The sequence below is a fragment of the Melopsittacus undulatus genome, chromosome 8, assembly GCF_012275295.1.
Source record: "Melopsittacus undulatus isolate bMelUnd1 chromosome 8, bMelUnd1.mat.Z, whole genome shotgun sequence".
Taxonomy (NCBI): Eukaryota; Metazoa; Chordata; class Aves; order Psittaciformes; family Psittaculidae; genus Melopsittacus; species Melopsittacus undulatus.
In genome coordinates, this window is record NC_047534.1 from 4728047 (window position 1) to 4751155 (window position 23109).

The window sequence follows — 23109 nt, forward strand, 5'->3', positions numbered from 1 at the left end:
GGTGCCAGACAGCGCTGCAGGGGCTCAGCACCCTTTAATCTCTGCTCTCAGTAAGAGATGAATGACAGAGCGAGCGGGTGTCTGGAGATGATGCTTCACTCAGTACGTCTCTCCCACATGGCCTGGATGCATTTCTGCATCCCACGACGTCCTTTAATTTGGGACTATTATCTCTTGGAAGAGTTAATTATGTTAGAGGAGTGGATCTCCATTCCCATGTCTTCATGGCTCCATTTATTCTGGCTTTCATGTTTTGATCCCTTCAGTGCTTTGATCCCTCATTTCTGCCATCCCGAGATGGAAGGAAAAGGGAATACCCAGGCTGGGACCCAAGTTTGTCTCTGAGTGACATAAACCGAAACTAGGGAGGGGGAAATACATCTTACAGCCTCCGGATCTGTAGTGATCCTGACACCCCAGCACAACACAAGCTTGCAAAGGCAGAAATGTCCTGCCCGGACAGATGTGGCCATAGAAGTGGACAGTGACTGTGTGCTGTGCTGCAGGGTTAGCAGGCACCGGCTCAGACCATGGCTGTGCTGCAGGCTGCCACCCCTGGGACCTGCATTGCTTTGAAGGCACCGACCGCAGCTCCAGTGAGAAATTGCCCTAATTTGCTGCTATCATAATGAGGCCAAGAGGAGAAGCAGCAGCTCCTCTTTGCAGTGACTGCTCACAGAGATGCTCTGTGGGAAACCTGCCTGAGGTTTAGCATGTGGGAGGGCAGGAGGGAGTCCTAAGGCCTTGCAATAGCATCATCTTCCACGCCGGCTGCTACCCCAAGCACAGGAGTTGCCCTCTGTGCTGGTTTAATTAGTCACTGCTTGTAATTAGCGTTTACTTGTATTAATTAGCTTAAATTATCTATCTGTGAGCTGCTCACAGTGCACTGTCAACATATTCGGAGGCATACACGCCTCAAAGAGTCAGCTCCTGCCCCAAGGAAGCCCTGAGCTAAAACCAGACAAACTGTCCCAATACAGCCTGCTCCAAAAGTGCTTTTTTATCCCCTAAGAAACCTGTTGCATTTAAACTTGATAAATACTTGGCTTTGCTGCCCCACCACTGATGGACAAATAAACAGGTAAAAATTCACCCTATTAACAGGGTGGTGTTACTAAATAGTAATGATGATGGATTTATCCTGGGCAGAAGCAGGAGGTGGGTACCGCTTGCATAGGAGAGCTTGCAGTGGGGGAGATGGAGAGCAGGGACAGAGCAAGAGATGAGGGAACAGCCACAGAGTCCTTTAGGAAACAAGTGGCTTTGTTAAGAGAAGATCAGTACAACAGGGAGGGGGAAAGGGAGGAGGAGATGGCCCAAATCAGATGAGGAGAAGATAGAGAGGGCAGACGTGCAGTGCATCGGAGGGAGCGTGGTTTAAGGCTGCGCTCAGCGTTAGCTCAGCTGTGATTAAAGCTGGTTGCAGCAGAGACGTGATGCTCACCACAAGTGGCCTTTATCTGCAGCAAGCAGCAGCAATCATTATTCTGCTTCCAAACTCCATCGGTTCTGCCAAGTTGTGTTTCCCAGGGAAGCAGTGATCTGTTGCCTCTGTGTAGAGGGATGTAAAACACAGAGGCACTTGCCTCAAGTAGGTGAGTGCAGGAATCTTCATGGAGCAGCATGTCCTCAGGGGCTGTGACCAGCAGGTAGAGGGAGGTGATCCTGCCCCTCTACTCTGCTCTCGTGTGACCTCACTTGGAGTATTGTGTGCAGTTCTGGTGTCCTCAACATAAAAAGAACATGGAACTGTTAGAACAAGTCCAGAGGAGGCCACGAGGATGATCAGGGGCTGCAGCACCTCCCGTATGAAGACAGGCTGAGAAAGTTGGGGCTGTTCAGCCTGGAGAAGAGAAGGCCGCATGGAGACCTCATAGCAGCCTTCCAGTATCTGAAGGGGGCCTACAGCGATGCTGGGGAGGGACTATTCATTAGGGACTGTAGTGACAGGACAAGGGGTAATGGGTTGAAACTGAAACAGGGGAGGTTCAGGTTGGATGTAAGGAAGAAATTCTTTACTGTGAGGGTGCTGAGGCACTGGAATGGGTTGCCCAGGGAAGCTGTGAATGCTCCATCCCTGTCAGTGTTCAAGGCCAGGTTGGACAGAGCCTTGGGTGCCATGGTTTAGTGTGAGGTGTCCCTGCCCATGGCAGGGGGGTTGGAACTGGATGATCTTAAGGTCCTTTCCAACCCAAACTATTCTATGATTCTATAATGGAAAAATCCCCAAACTGATGCCTAAGACTGGAACTGAAGTGACAGTAGTTGTTGACAGAGATGCATAAATAGCTCCACAAAGAGAAAAGGCAGGTATCCAAGGGCTGTTTAAGCCAGAGAGAAGAGATGTGGCTCAAACCCACAGCTGCAGGCTGAAGCCAGACCAATTGAGATGAGAAAATAGGCGTTAATTTTATCAGAATGCAGTTGATTAGCTGCTGGAACAAATAACTGGAGAAAGGGAAAGTCTTTCCATATGGTAGTGTTTACTAATCAAGATAAGATGCCCTGCTATAAGGTGGGCTTCAGCCAAGAACCACTTCCTGTGTTCAATAAGCAGGGGTGGTCTGAAATGGTAGCGGCTCTCAGAAGGTAAAGAAGTGACTTTGTGCTTCCACCTGACCTTCAGGTAATGAACTGAAGACTGTGCTCTTAGTGTGTATGTCTAAATCACTCCTAAACAGCAGTGATGGTGCTCATGGGGTTGTCTCCTAAATAGCAGCTGGGGAAGGGTGGCCAGAGGGTTGGCCAGACCCAGCCGATCTGGTTGGTTTTCTGCCCTGTCCTGCCAGCCCCAGAGGGGTATTGGTATGTGTGGGACTGGTGGTGTAGACCTGGGTTGGGTCTCTGCTTTTGTCACCTCTGGTTGACATGAAGATGCTGGAAGCAGGGCTGGAGGAAGGTGATCTTCAGCCAGCATCAGTCAGTTATCCCAAGCTGACAAGGAGCGAGGGCTGAGATGGTGGTCGGGTCCTTTTTGGTGTGACTGGGACAAACCATTTCCCTTCTGACTCCCAGTGTCTTTCCTACCCTTGCTTGCTCTTTTTGACCCAGGGTTTCTGCAGGGGCTCTCTCCCACTGGGATTACACTTGGAATGTTTGTGCAGTGACTTTTCAGGAAGCAAATAGCTCATTAAATGTGTGATATGGTCACCTGTTGTTGTGACTGTTCCAAAGTCAGAGTGGCATTTCTGCATCCTTGTCATCTTAAGGCTGTTTTGAAGGGGCCAGGATGCCTCTTAATTTCAGTTGGTGCTGCCATCACAAAGTGTCAATGCACATGAGCAAACTTTCCTAAGTCTGGATGTGAGTGGCAGTCTAGGGAAAGCAATGTGGGTTCAGCTCTTCCTCTCTCTCTGCTGGTCAACCCTAAAGCACTGGCATACATTTGGTCAGCACTGTAGGACTATTGCCAGCTACTTGGTCCTAATGCAGTTGCAGCCACAGGTGGGCAAGGAGCTGTCTCACCTTTGGATTGTGCTGTGTACAAGGAGGAGAATTAGGGAATGCACACAGTAAGAACCCAGTCTCATGTTGCTGCTTCAGTGAAAACTGCAGCTGCAAAACTTACTGGGAGAAACAGGCACAAAAGCCAAAGGGTGAGATGTTAATGGTGATGGAAAGGAAGAGGAGAAACAGGACTGACTGGTTTGCAGTGATTGAGAGTTACCAGCCTAGGAGATACTGGGAGGCTGTCACAGGGATCTGTCTCACTCCCTTTGCAAGCTGGAGAGCTGGTGGTGCATTTCTCTTGGGCAAGGGATCTAACGCAGGATTTCACCTTGAACAGGAGAGTCTGAGGGATTATGTCCAACAAAACTACAGGAGTTTTGTGCTTCCTCATTGAAATCGGTTGGTTTGGGCCCTCTGTGCATCAAAGAGTGTGAAAGGGAAATGAAATGTCCCTTATCTGTTCCATTTAATACACTAAAAATGCAGTGCATTGTGTTGGTGCTGTGGAAAGACCCCTCCTGTGCCCAGCTGCTGCCCTGGGCACTACCCAAGCCATCTCTGTCTGTGTGCCAGGACATAACCTGGGATGCTGCTTTGCACCCTATCCATCACCCTTCCCTATGGACGAGCCTTGTGAAGGCATGGGTGAATAGAAATGTGTGTGTGGTGTTCCGGTTTTCCCATGAATCCCTTGGTTAAATCCAAGTGATGCAGCTCAGATGGGCAGCAGTGAAGGACAGAGTCCTTCCATCAGTAGAAGGTGGTAGAAGAGAGCAGAAGGCACCTTCTGGTAGGTAATGGAGTGGGGGCATTAGTGTCCCTAAGGCAATGCTCATGCTCTGTCTGGAAATGAGCTGGACCAGACAAATTGTCCCTCTCTGCTGTGTCCTGGCATGGTCCAGGCTCTATTGGCAGGCTTGGGGAGAAACATTAATGAAAACAAGTGTTTGGCTGGAGTTACTGTAGTGCCACAGACGTGGAGCAACAAGGAGAAGGAGCCCAGCCCTTCTTTGATTAGTGAGAGCAATCTGGTGCTGCAAGCTGATGCTGGAGGAAAAGCAAAGGGAGAGCAAAAAGAGAACAGCAGTGGAAAGGAGATGAAAACACTGGGCAGATCTGCAGCAGAACAAAGTGAAAGGGAGCCATTTATTTGCTAAGATGCTAGACTGTGCTTTCATGTGCAGCCTGGACAGCTTCTAATGCTATGGGTTTATACAGAGTTAAGACTTTACTGGGGTTAGGGACTCTTGAGAAGAGGTTGTCAGCCCATAGATCCAGGCAGTATCTGGTCCAAATCTGGCCTGCGCCCATCTAAGGAAGACTTATTCCATCCCAAGTTGTACCCATGTGGAGGGTCTTCTTCCCTCTTCACCACTGATTTTATGCTTAAAATCCCTCTGTAGGAAGTTGGTGTGGATGCTCCATGATTGATTCCCATGAGGAATGAATTTCAGGTCCCCATATGGTCACAGAGGCAGAAGAGGGAGCAGATACATATTTTTACAGCAAGGAGAATGAGAGTTCAGTGTACAAATTTGGCCTGGCATTTGGGGAATACACAGGGTGATTCTCCCTTTTATTGTCACAGTCACTTCCTCTTGGCTCCTGATTCGGCTTTAGGAACAACAAGGAAAGAGGCTGCTGCTGAGCAATCCGTCCCAGGATTTAAACCCAGCCTGCTGTGTGGTCTGTGTGTTCCCTGGGATGCAGCAGAGTCCACTTACTGAGGCCAACAGAAATAGCATCTCTCCTCCTGGTTTCAGAGGAGGTGCTAAGTAGGACATAGTTAAATTTGGGATTATTAGGAAGGGAAAAAGGGTAACTGTTTCTTTTGAGGTGCTTTGGCTGGATAGTAGATCTTTGGGCAGAGAGCTGCAAAGAGCTGCCCTTTGTAGAGAGCTAGAGGACGAGATGTTTGCAGTAAGAGAACTGTCTCTGATGCAATGAATTATTGGGCAGAAGTAGGTATTTGGGAGCATTTCAAGCTTCTATCCATGCAGCTCTGACTGGCACCCAGCCCTGCAGTGTTTCAGCCCAAGGGGCACCTTGCTGGAATACTGCAGGGCTGTTCAGCAACCGGCAAAGGGCTGGGTTATATCCTGCAGGGACATCCTGGTGTGCAGGGATTTGAGGGTCACTGTGTGATAGTGCAGGTTCTTCCTGGTTTAAGGTTTATCAGAGTGCTCCCTCAGAGACATCAGGTTTCACACAGGCTGGAGATACATCTCCATAGACAAATGTATTCCTTATAGAAGAATGCAAGTCTGAATGAGAGGCAAAGCCCCACAAAGAGCTGTCTGTAATTAAAAAGCTGCAGTGAGATGAAATAGGAGATGAAGAAGAGAGATAGTTGGAAGTGCTGAGGAACAGAAGTGCTTTCAAGTGTGTTACTGCAGGGATTACTGGGGATTTCACCAGTGGCCTGGTACTCTCCTTGTGCTGTCCTTCACCAGGTGACACATGCTGTGCAGCCTGGTGGACACCATCACTGACCCCAAAACCTCCAAATGCTGACAGAGGTGTGAGCACCAAACCCAGTTTAGCCACAAGGGCTTTAAGTCAGAGCTAATATCCGTGTCTTGGCCTGATGCATGCTGTGATCTTGCTTTATTGTTGCTTGTGGGTAGACTACAGCCCACTTTGCTCTGGGCTAGGTGATGAGCCACTTGTGCCTAGTGATGCTATGAAGGTGGCGAAGGGCCAAGTGCTGTCATTGGAAACCAGCTGTGAATTAATACACGGTGTGTGATTTATGTGCTTTTTAAATGCATTCATGTCCTGTCGCACTGGCTGCTGCTCTTGTCACATTTGGTGTTCTCAGAACACTTATTAGCCTTACAGATCCCTTGATTATTGCTTTCTCTTTTATAATTAAGCCATGAAACTCAGCATGGTGCAGCTTATGTGGTATTAATTCACGGCTGGCGTATTCTGCCTGTGCCCTAGGATAAGGCTAAATGCTGGCAGCTGGATTGCTCTCTGCACAGTTGCTATTCTGAAATGTTTTAATGTGATTATAACAATCACATCCTGTGTGCATATGGGCAACTCGGGGCCACAAGCAGTAGTGAGATGTGGTCTGATGTCCCTAGGAGGAGGATATGCCCTTGGCAGTGCTGTGAGATGGGGCTTCCTCCTGCCCCAGGCGCTGGATGATGCTCTCCAGGTCAGTGCCATTAACTCTGCTTCAGTGCTAACGCAGCCCTGCATGCTCCACGCCCTGCTCATCCTTCTTGGGACATGCCTGTGAAAATGTGAGGCTTGTGAGTTCTGCTTCACTCCTTTTTGCTCTGGCTTTTCTTCATATGAGGTTTAAGCTGAACACGAGGCTGCAGCTCCATGTCCACTTTCTGTCCGCAGCAGCAGAAATGGCTGTTTGGATAGTGAAACAACCACCCAGCTGGTTGTTCCTGCCCCCAGTTTAACAGTGTGTGTGGCCATGTGGGGAGCTGAACAGGGAGCAAAATACCAGAAACCATGTCTGTTAGTTTTCTGTTTTCTCTCTCCTGAGAATTAGCTGTAGGAGTGAGTGTGTTGAAGGAACTGGAGCTCAGTGCTACTGGGAAGGAAGTCACTGGAGTGCAGTGCCCCAACCAGTGCTGATCCAGAGGTTACCAATGTGAATACAGATTCCATCAGGCCTCTGCTGGGTTGGATGCTGGACCAGACCTTGCTGGCTGAGTCCAAGCAGCTCCACAGCCCTGAGGCTTGAGGCAGAGCAGGCAGTAATGGGCTCCAGCTGCTCTGTCCTTATGGACCTGGTCTCTACATGTGCTGAAAGTCCTACCAGACTTCAGATGTGGGGACTAAGTGTTGTGGTGACACCTATTGAAGAGCACATTCTCCATCTGCTCTGGATCATGCCCTCATCTACACAGGACATGGGATATCTCCATGTACAGCTGAATGGCTGTGATCTTCATGGACCACAGATACCACAATGCAATGGCAGCTCTGCTCTGCTGAGTGCATGTTAGTTATACACATATGAGTGCTGCTCAAGTTTATTGATTAATACTAATCAACCAATTTCTACAGAGACCTGAATGCTTCTGTTTCAAAACACAGTGCCAAAGCCTATGTGCACGATGTAAAGCTGTAGTGCAGAAACTCTTTGAGCTCAGATGTTTCCATGGAGATGGGACTTTGATCTCAGTGTAATAAATAAAGGGCGGAGAAGATGCTCCCAAACTGGAGAGGCAGGCAAGGCTGATCCCTATGGGACAGAAGTTCTCAATGGGAATTGGGGGACAGGAGGTGTTTCTTTTCCCCCTTCATGATGCTATGTCTGTAGTAGCAGGGAGGTTGAGCTGTCTGCCCGCCAGCACTGCAGTTTATGCAGAGGATGTACCGTTCATCCTGCCAGCCAGACAGTGTGCTACACCTTTGAGCTGGCTAATTTAGTGCTGCTGAAAAGTCAGACCTTTGTCTGCACAGCAGCATTCACCCTGTGCTGCAGGGCTTAGAGAGCAGCAACACAGGGTTTTAATACCAGTGCGAGACACACTCGTTTTATAGACTGTGGTGAAGCTATGTGAGGAATAAGAATAGCAAGGAAAAATGCTGCTTTTGTGGATAAAATATAAGGGAGGAGGGGGGAAATAACATTTTGCTTTGGCACAATGTGCAAAATAGAAGTGTTTAATATGCTGATGTGGAGATAGTGACCAAAGGCAACAGTCAAGTTGGTTTTATCCATGTGGATGAGCTTTAACTGCATTGATGGTGTTAGGGCTGTCAGCAGGATCAGGGCTGTTACTCCTGGCACTGAAAATTGAGGCTTCAGTGGTTGAGGCTGAAAGAGAATTCATTAGGAAAGAGTGTAATTGGCTTCAGTAGGTGCTGGGAATGGCTGCTTGGGGTAAGTGTGGTCACACACACTGCGGTAGGATGTTTCACACTGCGGTAGGATGTTTCGTATCGTGATGCGCTGCATCAGCAGCTGAAGATGATGCCTTGTGTTCGAATGCCTGGGTCCACCCGCAGAGCTCTTGTTGTGTGTGCATTTGTGGCTCCACAGGGCACTGGGTGGTGGCTTTTCCTGGTCACTTCTGGCCTGTTCACAGGATGTTGACAGATCCATCCCTTTGTTTCTGCTACCAGCATGGCCTCAAACAGGTTCTTGTGCAGTGTATAAGAATGGAAGGTGAGCGAGTTACTGTGTACAGCCTGTTGTAATACTTGTTCCTTCCTTACACTAAATTTTCTTACTCAGATGCATTGTGCTCTGGGTCTTCGGGTCTCTCTGCTTTAGGGGTTTGCAATACTCCATCCAGTAAAATGGTGCTTAAGTACCTTTTACAGCTTCCTTGCACCCAGTCCCACCACTGCTTTCCCTGGAGCAAGTTGACTGTGCAGTGTCCTGCTGAATCCCATCTTAACCATCACTTTATGTCATTTTAAAGGTCTGATTTAAATACTTTATAAGGATATATGTTGTTTGCAGCTCTGAAAATGTCACCATCTTTCCCAAACATTGCAGAAACCTTCAGTGTTGAACACAGCCCACGGGTTCACTTCAGAAGCTGATGGATGGGGGTGTTGCTGATTTTGTTGTTGTTTCAACTGACCCTCACTGGAAATACTGTCATGTAGCTCTCTGTTTTTAAGGCAAGGACTATTTAGCTGAGAAGACAGTGTTGTTGTCTTATGCATTAGTTCAGTTGGAATAAATTCAGTTGCAAGAGTGTGAAATATTAACGGTGTGTTGCATCAAACTCATTTCCAGTGGTTTCAGAGCCTTGTTTTCACAGGGCTCTTTGTCAGAACCTAAAGCATAAAATACACTGACAGGTCACAGTTGAGGTGACTAGATGGTAATGAAAACAGCATTTTTAGCCTCCATTACAGAGGCAAGGCAGGATTGCTGTGAAGCCACAGCCGTTTGTCTTGCGGCTGTGACAAGCCTGCATGGATGTTGTCACTTAGCAACCACTGCCGTTTGTGTTCCAACTGCAGCTTTTCTGTTGTTGGCACGTAATAAGTTGTAATCACAAGATCAGTCTGAGAGCTGTAATCACAAGATCAGTCCCACCAAAGGTGTTTGTCTTGGAGAGTGATGGGCTCCAGGGTTCACCTGTGCCCCTGCTCAGCCTGCAAAAGGGCTAAATCAGGATTTCATAAGTGATGGCTAATGCAGCTCAGTAAGGGCTTGTTTTGGAGCTGGCTTGGCTGGGCCAAGTCATGTTCCAAGCCTGGATTCACCACCTGCCAGACCTGGCTCTGCAGCTCCTTCATGCTGGTCACAGCCCAGCCCAGAAGCTGCTTTGAGGCCAAAGCTCTAAGTGTGGTGGTGGTGGTGTTGGTGATGAACCAGCCAAGGCAAGCATCCATGTGTACAGGGGGTCAGTGGAAATTGGAAATATGAGGACCAAGAAACAATGACATGGGAGAAGTGAAAGTGTTGTCTATCCTTTAAGGGTAATTCTCCCCTATCTTGCACTGAAAAGGAGTCCTGCCACAGTTCAAGCCCTGATGCTCTGCAGGAGCTGTTTAAGGTCATGGGTTTACTTTACTTTTGATCTGCTGTAATAAGGCAATGTCCCTCAAAGGAGTGGGTGCACACTGTTCCAGACAGCATGTTGCTGCCCTTACACAGAGTTTAGCAACTGGGCAACTGCAGAATGAGCTGGGGAGTAATCTGGTGTGGATGGGTTTGGTTTGGAGGCAGCCATGTGAAAGACATCTTCACAGCTCTGTTATATGTTGATGGTAAATAAACACAAATAAACTTCTGTGCTCTAAGCAGAGACTTGATATTGACATTACAGATGGAAATACTGTTTTCTTCGGTTTCATTTTGCTGTAACAGAAACAGTTGTGTAATTGCAGGGGCTCTTGATGCAGACTGCTCATTCATCCTTCCATCTGGGGATGAGTTCTAAGTGTACCCATGATGTGTGTTTGCAGAGCCCTGGATGCTTGTGTCCTATAGCTCTAGTCCACCTTGTCCAGACAGACACACGGCTTCTTTGAATGAAAGCTCTTCCTTTTCTCTGTGTGCTGGCTGGCAAGGTTATATAGGCAAGATGTGTCCTGCCTGTGGAGGAGAGCGTCTGACGCAGGCTGAGGTCTGGCAGTGTTGAAGTGGTGCTTTATTTCTCAGTAGTGGACAAAAACCACTGCCCAGGAGGGAAATGACACAGAGCACACAGGTGCTGCTACTGATAAACTTTTTCCATTGTGAGTTGTTGACAAGTTCTGCAGTGAAGCTGGTTGATGAGTTTCCTGTTTAACACATGGTGGGGTTTAGAAGCCTTGATGAATATGTATTGAAAGGGAGAGCAAGTTTTGTTAGAGGCAGACAAAAGAAATGGCAAAGATGTGCATGAGTTCATCACAGGTCACATATATCGAAGCTAAAGCAACAGCCTGAGACATTTATGGCCTATTTTTTGACTAAGTTGTGCAATTAGTATAATTAGGCAAAGAGCATTCTTTGGGTTTTAAATGTCCAGTGTATTAAAACAGAAAAGCAACAACAGTTGTTTTGGCAGCTTATCTAAAGCTGTTGCTAGTGTAGGGCTGAGCCAAAGATGTTTTATTTCTCCTGGGTCTGTTTAAGTCTGAGCTCGATCCTTTCTTCAGAGCTTTGCTGAAATGTGTTGAAAGCGACTCTAGGAATTTCATACCTGTGTGCAGACAGACAACAGAACTTGCATTGCCTTTGTGCAGATATGAAGCTAAAATGAGCTTTCTAATTTTGTTCCATAGAACCAGCCATTGGAGACATCAGTTCCTCTAATCTGTGATGTTGTGCATTGATACCACTTGTATTGCTGCTGCTGCCTGCGAACCACAGCCCACATTAAAGCAAATGACAGTCCTGCACCTCTGTGCCTCTTGCATTAAACAAGGCCCATGTCTGGCCATAGTCTTTGCTGATATCAGGTGGTGGGTGTGCTGAGAAGTCTCTCTTGGTGGTGTCTGCCTCCTGCAGGAGCTGAGTACAGCTACACAGTTGATGGTGTGCCATCCATCCCAAAAAGGCAGCTTTGAGCTTTCTCCTGTGTCCAGAAAAGCAGGCCAGGTACCTCCTTCTTCATGTCATTGGAGTCCTCGGTGTGTGACAGAAGCAAGCTGGATGTGGAGAGTTTGTGGAAGGACTGCTATCATTGTGTTGTGAAGTGGTAAGTAGTAATAGCACTTGTTGAAGTGAATGCTTGGTCTGTGTCTGAGAGTAACAAGGCCATTTCTCTGGACTGTTTCCTTGAAAATTAAAGCTCCCCCCACTTAGGTGTACCAGCTAACCACAGCTCCTTGGCAAGACATACCACATGGTGTAAGTTCTTAACCCAACAGAAAGCTGCATGGCTGGGATAATGATCTTGTGGAGGTGCAGAAGAAGCTTTGGTAGGTAAGAAGCAGGTTGAAAATTAGTGAATGAGTAAATGGGGAAGGGCTCAAATGAGTTCTTAAGTGTGGAAAGATGAGCATGCTAGAGAGGGTATTCCAGCATGATGGATGGCTCACATTAGTAGCTGTTGGTGTGAGTTTACAAATTTGATGGCCAATTTTTCAGCTCAAATCCCACTGCCATTGTCCTCTGTAGAAAGAATTGTGGGGTTTTCAGTTTGGTTTTATCTCCCTTAACTCCTCTAGTCCCTGGCATTGGTTCCTCACACTGCTTGGATGTTCATGACCTGTTATGAAATGAGTCCCTAATTTCCCTTTTAAAGATAAGGACCCCTCCCAGTTTGTTGTACATCTGATTTTTAGTGTACAAGCATCCTGTGTATAAGCAAGACTTTGGACTCTAATTAGGCAAAAGGTATAAACTTAACAATGTCATCATCACCCCAGCTAATTAAAGAGTTCTATTAAGAATTAATAGGTCTGGGAGTCAAGAGACCCTGGTGAGAAGCAAGTCACTGTAACAAGTCACTTTTTCAATTTGCTATTTAAGTAATTCCTTGGAGTCTCCTAAACTGCACAATCCCAAAATCACAAGAATTCCAGGGCTGAACAGGAAGAAGACATTTACCCAGCAACCTGCTGTCTCCTTTCTGCTGATCTGACCTACTGCTAGCACATAAAGCTAGTTTTGGAACTATAATCCCTTCACCAGACAGGAGTGCTAGAACTCCACAAACAGTCCATGCTTTTTAAAAGCAAGTAATTTCTCTCTCACTAACCCTTCAGTTTCTGAGAACAACATAGTGGGAGGAAAAGGCCTGGTTCTTAATATCTTCTGTCTTTTGCCAAGTGTTGACCCTGCTCAGGTAGCAGAAGCAGAGCTACTTTCTCCTAGTAACAGCTGCTGGTACAACACCTAGGGGCTCTGACACACACAAAGCTGTGCGTAGCATGCTAAGTGTGCTGACTCCATTAAAAGGCACAGAGTAAACCTTCAACCTCAGCAGCAAGAAGTTCAAAGTACATCTCATCCTATTGTACTGCTGCAGGGATAACACTGAGGGAGGAGATTGTGGAAGTTTTGTTGTGTTCTGCCTCTACATAGGCTGTGGGAGGATAAAGGATGCTTAGTAATAGTGCTGGAAAGGAATACAGCATGGCTTGACCTACTGGTAAAGGTACTCCTTTTGTACTCCTCTTTTTTAACCCATATGTTTCAGGAAGCTTCTTAGCAAGTGGCAAGACATTGGAGTAAGTTACAAACTACAATATTCCCTTAGTTTCTAAACAAATTGGCATTTTTTTTGCTTGGACAACAGCAACTATAGTGTGAATGGCAACACTGCTTTCTGACTGGTTACCAAAGCTAGGCATAGATCTATTTCATCATGAAAAAGGTGCTGGCAACAGCTTCTCTTAGTAGTTAGAAGCTATTCTAGTTCTTCAGGAATAGAGAGTAGGGGCACTTGAAGAATTCAGCAAAACTAACTTGTTTCTGGCTTTCATTAAATGCAAAGTCAGCTTTTTAGTATCACTGCTGAGATCAAACAACTATGTTATCTATGGAAGAAAGCTTGTAATATTAAGAATGATCAGCTTTTGACTCCTTAACTACCACCTTCTGCTCTAGACCTCAAAATGCAGCAGGGAACCAGAGAACTCCGCTTTTTCAATGGCGATACAGACCTGGTCAAAACATCCATCCCTTAAAACCAAGTCTTCATCAGTTTTAGCTACTCTGGCTCTAAAAGGAGCATGCAACAACTTGTTTTCAGTTGCTGTTTTCTAAATGTTTCCTTATGTAGGCACAGGCTGGTGCTTTCTTAGAAGAGGTAGTACTTCAAGAAAAAAGAAAAGAGCATTTCTTTATGTGTTTACTTGAAAAACAAATCACAGTTTATTGGAAACAACACTTTAACATCAGTATTAAAACAAGGATTTTTCTACCTCCTTTAAAAGCTAACGAAACAATCTTTTTCTCTATTCAGTGTAACGCTTCTTTCCATCCTCTCTGAAGAAAGACTTCATGGTAGCAAAAAGTTCTCCTCCAGAAGAAAACTGCTTAAAAACTGCTCCCTCAAAGCAAAAGGTACTTTATCTTCAGTAACAGTCGGTTTCATTTTCCTCTATGGTCCCCACAGTAGCAAGGATGTCCTGTAAGAGAGACTGAGGGCTTTTCTCTACGTGGTCACTACTTTTATTTAGCTCATCACGTAGCTCTTCTAAGTCTATTGTACCCAAAGCTATCATCATGCTCTCTGGATCTTGGAAATCTACTCCATTACCACCATCTGTGGGGAAGGTTTTGGCCAGAGAACCCTGCCTTAGTGTCCTTTGTAACCAGGCAATGCTACGTCCTACAGGTGAATCTTCAGTCTCTCGTGAATCCCTTGGGGTAAAAGTTGGATAGAAATTAATCCTTAGGTTAAGCAGTAAATCACAGGCTCTCTGACCTACTGGCTGGTCACAGTCACACAAAGACCGAAACAAAAAGCTGAAGAGGTTTGCTCGGCAAAGTATCTGCAGTACCTCATTCTGATGAATGGAACTCGTGACTGCAGATGAGACAGGAGCATATGGGCATTTAGGAAGCCCAAAATGGCAAAATGCATGATGACAGAAAATGTCAATCAGTTCCAAACCACCAAGTCTGACTTCCCAGTCTAAGTCGTGCTCCACTGTTTGGATCACTCTAGAGACAAACTGCTCTGTATCTTCCAGCTGACCTGTGCAGCCTTGTCTCACCCACTCTATGAAGATGCTGATGACAGCCCTCCTAGGAAAGCCCTCTGGGTCTGTTGACAGGATTTCTTGAAGCTTTGCTATGGTGTTCTAAATGTAGAAAGACAAAAAGGAAGCACAATGAAGGGAGGAACATGCAAAGAAACAAGTCTTTTCATTACTGTGAGATCTTCCTGCATGAGACAAGATTACTGCTGTACTACTTTCTCTTCACAGGTTAACTGATGTGTAGTTCTGCTCAGTTCTGCGGTGGACTACACAAATTCATCATACCTCTTTATTACACTGATTCTCTACAACAGGTGACTCTGGAGCAAAGTAAGTAATGAAGGCCAAGTGTCCCACAGCAGTCACAGCACTTGCTCGCACATAGCTTTCTGGATCCTCCAGAAGATTTTCTGTAAGCCGTGGCACCTCTGAAGACAGGAGAGACTGCCTGAACTCATCCTGGTCTGTAAACAAGACAGTAACCCAAAGAAGCAAGGCTTTATTCTCTCAAAGCACGTAACTGTTTCCAATGCAAACAGTTCTTTGCATCATACAAGGATGCCCACTGACTGCAGGGACAGCTGCCAGTGAGCTGAGCCACTGCAGAGACCAGGCAGCTGCTCACCAGAGCACAGATGCTCTGTGTCAGGCTCCCTATTTTCCATCAGCTTGGTGACTTTGAGTCAAGCCCTGCTAGACACTGGAGCTTGGAAAAATCAATTTACAGTTGTTCTACTGGCAAGAAAAAACTTTCTCCTTGCAAGTGGGGACATGGTTTCAGCCTCATCAAACGTTTGCCTTTCCTTAAAGGCGGAAAAAATAGTCTTCCTTCCTTGTTCTCCAGGCATATGGCAAAGAAAAATAATGTAACTGCAGCACTGAAAGTGGCTTCAGGGTAAACTGCTAAAGCAGCTGAGTGTGCTGGATACTTTCTTTGTGCCCTAGGGACAACAGTAGTTGACAACATCCCCCTCTTTCCCAACATCACAGAGCTACTGTAACAGAATGAGCATCGCCTTAGTGCTACCTGCTGCAAAGCCTAAGCTACCAGTGAAGTGGAAACACTGGTAATTAATCTAAAGCATGCAAAGCAGATTGAGGCCTTTAGCCTTCTATAGCCCAGACCCCAGCCTGCTGAGTGAAACTGAGCATGCTCTACTGCAGAGCAAACAGGAAAAATGGGAAGGTTTTATCAGCCATTAAGCATCATTGCCTGCCTTGACATACACGTCTCTACATGACTGTCTTAACACCCCCCAGTTTAACTGACCAAAAGAAGGGCACAGCCATTTGAATTCAGAAGAACAGCAGGATGAGGTTATTAATCTTTTAGTCAGATATTGATCATGATCAGAGAGTAAAACTCTTGACACTTTCTCTTTTCTTAGTCCTCTAGATACATGTCAGAGGATGCTTCATCAGCCTGGCTGACTTTCGTAACATTAAAAGAAACACTCCTTCAATCTGAAGCATTAGATCTCTACACCTACCTGTCAAGCATTTAATCAGGATAGTGAGGAACTCCAGAGAAGAATCTCTTACTTCCCAGCAAGGACTGCACAAACGCTTCTGCAGCACCAGAAACACATCTGTAAAAGCCAAGTGACAAGCTTGAATGGACATGAAAGACAAGCTTTGCTGAAGTAGTTGTTGTACAACCTCTCTACCATTTAATCTGATGCAATCCCTTTGTTGCTGCTCTGTGCTTCTTCCAGAGTTCTTCAAAGCACTACTTGGGCAGCTACATCTAGTCAGCATAATTGCAAACAAATGAATTTTAGTGCTTTAGGCAGGAAAGATAAGCAAGAGCAGATATTGCATATGTCACTAGCTGCTGTTTATCCCAACTTGAACAGCTTTCTTACCTTCCAAAATCTTCTCAGCTTGTTGCCACTGACCATTAGAGCAGGACACTTCCTGTAAGCGCACCAACCACTTGGATGTAGCTTGAAATGTTGTCTTTAGAACCTGACACAATATAAAGCAGATTTACTTCATTATGGGAGGCATTGTTGCCTTTGTGCAAGGTAAAATCTGGCTTAGCTTCAATCTTAAAGTGAAATTCTTGGCATAAACAAGTACATACACTTCTTTTATTAAGAAGCCACAAATAAATGGTGCTTCTATAGCATTTCTAACAAACTCCTAGAAAGTGAATGTTCTCAGCTTAATGTTCTGAAGTTCTAGCACCTCCACTGTTTGATCTGCAGTTGTCATCAGTCGAACAAAACAAAGCAAGAAAGCAAAACACCTTAATGCAAAGAATTCAATACTTAAGGAACATGTCAAGTGAGTATGTTGGCACTACTTTTAGACATGATGGTTTCCATCTGTTCAAGAACACTCAAGACTCAGTTACCTGCTCATTAGAATTTTTGCTATTTCCTGCAAACCATGTAGAACCAAAACAAGTCTCCTACTTACTCTAATACTAAGAAACAACTACTGTCAGACAGCTTCTCAGAACTACATCCCACTGGGGCAAACTAATAGACTTGGATCTTTCCATAGTTCTATACTCACAGTAGAGCTGGTGTTTGGACTCTCCAGGTATGCCAGAAGAACATCAAATACACTTCCTATGAGTGTGTCGCAGCCTGAAACATACACAGCAAAACTAAAGGACCAATACCAAGAGACGGAGCAGCTGAACTGCAATCCAGCTGCTGAAATAAAGACATAGGATTATAAAACTGTTTTGGAGAAGAAAGCAAGCATAGTTCTTAGAGGAGAAACATCCAGTTTTTCACACCCACTAAAACCTTCTAAATGATAGCATTACCTGCTCTAGCTCATGAACAAAAAAGTTCAGCCAAGACAGTAAGAAGAACTGGAAACAACAAATTTCAGAGGTGGAAGTGGTCATTCCTGGCAGCGTTCAAGGCCAGGTTAGATGGAGTCTTGGGTGATATGGTTTAGTGTGTGGTATCCCTGCCTGCGGCAGGGGAATATGAACTAGATGATCTTCGGGTCCTTTCCAACCCTTACTGTTCTATGATTCTATGATCTTTATTCAGAAATATCAGTGAAAGGGAATGAAAAATTCAGCAACTACAGAATAGTTGAGTATTTCCAAAATTTTTCTGCAAAAATAGATAAAATACTTTTAAAATGCAAACATCAACTCACCTTTTTGCTCTGAGAGTGCTGCTAGGACATCAAGAGCTGACCTCTGTACTCTGAAGCTATTGATCAAGATCCGGCTTACTGTGCTTCCCAGAGGAGATGCTGGACTCAGGAAGCCATTACAGAATTGTAGTATTGTCATGAGAGAGCGTAGTAAAGGTGTAGAGGGTAAATCCATGGGCAAATCAACCTAATAGGATGGGAGAAAGGAAAAGAAGTTTCCAGCAAAAGTCTCAAGTATGCATACAAAGCAGAAGTTTTTGGTCAGGAGGCAGCAAAAATTGCTATTTTTAGTATGTTCTTAAGGTACCATAATGCTAATAACTAAAAATTATCTTGCTCTCTCCCAAGGGCTATGGCACAGATGGAACAAGATTCTTCTCACTGCTTGGGAAAGCAGTTCAGTTTATGTTTTTTTTCCACTGGATCAATAATTGCAGTGAAGTATGGTAACAAAGCATGTGAAGATGGATTTTAAACTAAGTATAGTCCCTCTACTGCAAAACTCTGCAACCAATATTAATGCTGGTTTTCAAGAATCAATTTGATACCAAAACAAGGCTTTCTTAATTTCTCTGAATGTTACCAGAGACAGCAGCTCCTTCAGATGAGCGAGGGTCTGACAGAGGAGACTAACACAAGATGACTTGGAGGATAGAAGACTTTCAATAGTGATGGGATCACTAACAGACTCATCCAACAAACCTAGAGGATGAAAGAAGGGAAGAGCTTGGGTTATAAGTGAATACAAAGGACTGTGACTTTTAAAGTTAATCAAGATACTCGTGATGTAGTGTGAATATCCTTTCAAATGCAACTGTCAGTAGGATGCTGCAGTTTACTACAAACGTTGCTATTCTTCCTCCTCCAGTTTTGTCTGCACTGCACTTAATGTTAGAGGCTAGTGTGCTTGCCAGTATTTTATCATAGCTGTACCTGCGTATTCCAGAGGCTGGGAGGCTGCTCTCAAAATACAGTCCATTGGCTGAAGTAGAACAGTCAGTGCTTGAATCCTCACATCCTGTGGGCTAGAAGGAGGAAACAGCAGTTACCAAAACAGGAACACTGCAATTCTTTCCCAAAATCTGTCCCCAAATGCTGAGCAAAATGTTGGGTTTTTTTCCACACAGGCTTTTAAACAAGCCAGCAATGACAAAGCAATTACAGTATTATCGCAGTTCAAGCCTTTTGAGATTCCCTGCCTAACTGAAAGCTCTGGAATTCAGAAGCAGCCTTATCAAGCTATGCAAACAGAGTGGGATTCTGTGCAAGAGGGGGATTTAGAGAAAAGCATTTTTTTGTCAACAAAATGATGTCCTTCCTTGTATCTTAAGCCAGGTGTTACTTAGCCTGTAAATCAGTATCCGTATGTGCTGTATTCATCTGATGATTTCTTGATGCTTTTTTACACCCTAAAGGGGGATTACAGTGAAAATAGAGACAGGCTTCTCAGCGGCACATGAGACATGAATCTTCAATTGCAAGAGGGTAGATCCAACTAGATATACAGAAAACACTTTTCATAGTGAAATGAAAGTGTTTAAGCACTGGGACAGGTTGCCCAAAAATGCCAGGAACTCTCAGCCTCAGGGATATTCAACATTTGAATGGCAAAGGCCCTGAGCAACCTGATCTGTCCTGGAAGTTAGCCCTACACTAAACAAGAAGTTGAATAAGATAACTTCTAAAAGTTCCTTCTAATCTAAGTTATTCTGCAACTGTCAACAGTCTCCGGATGTACACTTCTGCTGGACAGCAGTGGAAGCTCTTACGAGTCAGTGTTTTTGTGAAAGAGAAAAATGGAACAGAGACTACTGGATTTGACAGGCAGTCAAATTGTGTCCATCTTGGTCAACCTTGGCAGTATGAAGTTAAATAATTTTCCTATTTCAGGAAGAAATTGGCTGGCTGTAGGTAAGATGCGAGCGTATACACGTGAACATGATACTGGTCCCTTTCATTTCCCTTTTTGAAAACTGTATTATTCTTACTATCAGTGTCTGAAGTTAGCTACTACCACAGTTCTTGCCAACCAGTTTTATATATTAAGGAATGCAGTGGAAAATGCAGTGAGGAAAAATACTGCTCTTGAAAAACACCAAAGATATTAGTACAGAAACATTTTCCAGAGTCCAAAAATTTCATTGCAGGAAGTCCTACCATTTGTAGAGCCTCAGAATTCTCACTGCCAAAGGACCTGCTTGTACTGGGGTTAAGTGTTCTAAAGCAGAAGTCACCAATGCCCAAAAACTGCCTTCAGTGTCAAATACAGGGGACCTGAGAAGAAATAAGTGTAAGCAATATCCTATTAGATGGTGGAAAACAGATATATTTCATCACTGGATCCAAGCTCTCAGAAGATCTTTACCTTGACATTTTAAGCAAAAGATTCGCCAGCATGTGTTGTACTTGAACACTCTCTTCCATCAGAAAGGATTCTATTTGCTTTGCTATCCTTAACCAAAGTGCTTCGGTCCACAGAGCATGACAGCTGCCAAACAAATTAGTTAACAGTTTTAATGACTGCTCGATGTGAGAAGCAGAGCTGGACTGAAGGGAATCTTCTATATGCTTTATAATCATTTGGGCACATGCTGGCCAGTCACAATCCTTTGCAGTGAGAGGTTTAGTTGTTTCAGACTCTACAGAGAGCGTGAGCATGTGCACCAGAAGCTGACTGGCAGCTGAAGCCACAAACAGGCTGGGATCCCCTTGCAGAGTGAAGATCACATCTATGCCTCCTGTGTGAAAACAAAACAAGTCACTGGAGGAAAAAACCAACAGCTTTCTTACCATGAGGTGGAGCATTCTTGCACTCCAACTATATATTACCCTAATTCAAGTACCACACAGCTTTCAATAGTGTTGGTGGGGAATTTTATACTTTATTTTGTAGTCTCTATGGCATTTCAAAGTCAGCCAGTCCTTACTGACAAACAAAAAAGAAGGTAAAATTGTTTTCATATCCTCTGGTGTTTTAGTAATTCAAGAACAGAATATGGCTTTGATATAACATTAGTAATATTAGAAGAGTTGATAGCACGCTCAACTCTGTATTTATGGAATGAGCCTGTACCATCCCTGGGCACAACCAGCAGCAAAAACATCAGTGGAAGCAACAGCACTACTTTTCCACCACACGTACAAATTGCATGCTGCATGTTAATACCAATCCAGTCTTTCAGGCCCCTCTGTACATGGGTTCTAAAGTTAACAGCAGAATTTACCTGCATAGCAACAATGGGAATACTAATGTGTGCAAGCATTAGGAGATAAATGAGCCCCTGGTTTGTTTTTCTGCACTAAAATCATATTGAAATGAACATTTCAATAAGAGTTACAAATAAGAATACAGAGGGCTTTTAATAAGCTATTTTTATCATGTGTTTCATGAGATTTGCCTCTTTTCTCTCTAAAAAGGACACCATCCTCAGCATTTGGGGGAAAAAACAATAAAAAATTAACTGCATAACTAATTTAACAACCCCCCCATGATCTTTCAGTGACTTACGTGGTTTTTACAAATGGCCTATTTTTATCTTAAGTAAATGAAAACTCCTTTCTTATTTGGCATCTGAATAACAGAGTGGAATGGAAGCAATACAGAGGCTCTGGGGAGTTACCAGTCCCAGAAGTACTCACCACCTTCGCAGAGGAAGTGGAGAGCAGGCTGGTGCTGCACCATGCTGTGCACACCATTCACCCAGCCACTTCGCACGGAGGCATCTTCCCACACAGTGCTGCTCAGGGGCCCATCCCTGCCAAACAGCCTGACCAACAGCTTCTCCTGCTGAGGAGGCCAAAGAAGAACACAGAGCAAACAGTAAGCAAAGGGACTCGAGGGAAGTGGAGAGGCTGCTCTGTCATCTATGGCAAGAGTATCAATACTTAAGTGAAACCTTTCTTTGCTAGAAATATCCCTAAAATAGATTTTTTTCAGAAGCCCATGCTTAAACTCAACATGTATCTCTTTCACAGACTAAGCAACAGAGGTGTCCAAAACAAAAATCACTTGTTTTTAAGGTGCTAGTGACAACTTACATGTGTATCAGTTCCATTAGACTGCTTTATGCAATTGTATGCATCTCTTCCCTGAAGAAAGTCTTTAAGGTTTTGTACTATAAATGTATAGTATTGTAGAAAGCCGGGCCTTAAAAAACTCCTTCATTTTTGCAGGGAATCAGAGGTTTCCTGTCAACTGAGGAAAGCTGGAGGGAAAGCTACATCCAATAGTGCAGTTAATATCTACAGAATCCATCCAGGGATACATCTTGCAATGACTGCTGTGAGATTATGTTATCCCATATTCTGTGTTGAAGTGAAAATGAGCAGCACTACATATTAACGTTCACAGTATTACTGGGGCAAGACAGAAGTAAGAAGCCAGCAACTCTACATGAGAACTGAAAAGGAACAGTATGATGGTGAGTCTTCATTATCATATCACCATTTGCTGAGTTGTCTGATGTATGCCATAAGCTATATAAACAGACTGTACATTTTCCTCCACATAGGAGGAAAGAGACACAGGGCAGCAGGTACCCGTGTAGCCAACTTACCTGCAAGTGTTGGAAGCAGCTTTCGGAAGCAGCAAGTATCCCAGCTAACCGCAGGGTGAAGGAGAGGATGCTCGGACTGGGATTTGGCAGTGCCAGCACGGAGGCGATGAACTCAGTCAGACAGGGGTTGTCCTGCACCAGCTCCACGCTAGGATCTAGCGGCCGGGCATTGGCCGAAGAGTAGCGAAAAGATGGAGAGTCACTACCAGGACTTCTCCCTCATAACTCCCACGTGCTTGTAACCCCTCACAACAGTTAAGAGACGACAGTGGGCTCACCCAGCTATCAAACAGCGCTTTCTGGCGTCACCAAGGGACCCGGACCTCTGAGAGGGGCTTGCCCTAGGGTCCCGGCCTGCACTCCTCCCTCCCGCTCCGACAGTGCAAGCGGCGAGCACTCACCGAGCGCCGTCAGGCTCCGGAACCAGTCGAGCAGCTTCTCTAGACAGGTGTCATCGTAGCGGGACTGTCGCGGGTGGGCCAGGGCAGCGCAGACGCGAGGCAGCAGCACTGAGCACTCGCGGGTCATGGCAGGACGGCAAGACCGGGACTCGGGGGAGAACATGGTCACCTCAGCACCGTGAGGGACCTGCCGCAAAGCGAGTGTCGCAAAGGGCGGGGAGCGGGGGGCGTGGCTAAGGGGGCGTTGCCAAGGAGACCGTTTCCAAGGAGGATTGTTACTGAGCGAGTTGTGAACGCGCTCAGAGGATTCCACGCGTGGTCTTCGGCTGTGACAGTCTCCGTGGGAGTGCGGAGAGAGTCTGGAGGAGACTCCGTGGATGCTCCAGAGGCGGTGCCCGTACGGGGCTGCTCTCAGAGCCTGTCTCTATGCCCGTCTCTGATCTCCTGTCTCTACACCCTGCCGGGGTTCCTGCCTCTCGGGGCCA

The 23109-nt window shown here is 45.4% G+C and overlaps 1 protein-coding gene across 1 annotated transcript; it reads right to left on the reverse strand.

The window, feature by feature from the left end:
- Positions 1–13705: 13705 nt before the first annotated feature.
- On the reverse strand, positions 13706–22810 carry BRAT1 (BRCA1 associated ATM activator 1). Its single transcript, XM_034065661.1, has 13 exons — positions 22625–22810; positions 22224–22378; positions 21307–21454; positions 20033–20405; positions 19825–19941; positions 18601–18692; positions 18251–18369; positions 17668–17854; positions 17062–17135; positions 16404–16506; positions 16029–16127; positions 14824–15002; positions 13706–14640 (listed from the first exon to the last, which is right to left on the reverse strand). The coding sequence occupies exons 1-13, from the start codon at positions 22785–22787 to the stop codon at positions 13909–13911; spliced, it is 2541 nt and encodes an 846-aa protein (XP_033921552.1). The 5' UTR covers positions 22788–22810; the 3' UTR covers positions 13706–13908.
- Positions 22811–23109: the final 299 nt, after the last annotated feature.

Excerpts from the sequence above, each read along its gene's own strand:
- BRAT1 (XM_034065661.1), bottom strand. The coding sequence starts at position 22,787 with ATGTTCTCCCCCGAGTCCCGGTCTTGCCGTCCTGCCATGACCCGCGAG. Across the intron at positions 16,507-17,061 it reads GTCCAAACACCAGCTCTACT|GTTCTAAAGACAACATTTCA; the intron begins GTGAGTATAGAA and ends ATATTGTGTCAG. Across the intron at positions 16,128-16,403 it reads AGCTGAGAAGATTTTGGAAG|ATGTGTTTCTGGTGCTGCAG; the intron begins GTAAGAAAGCTG and ends TGGCTTTTACAG.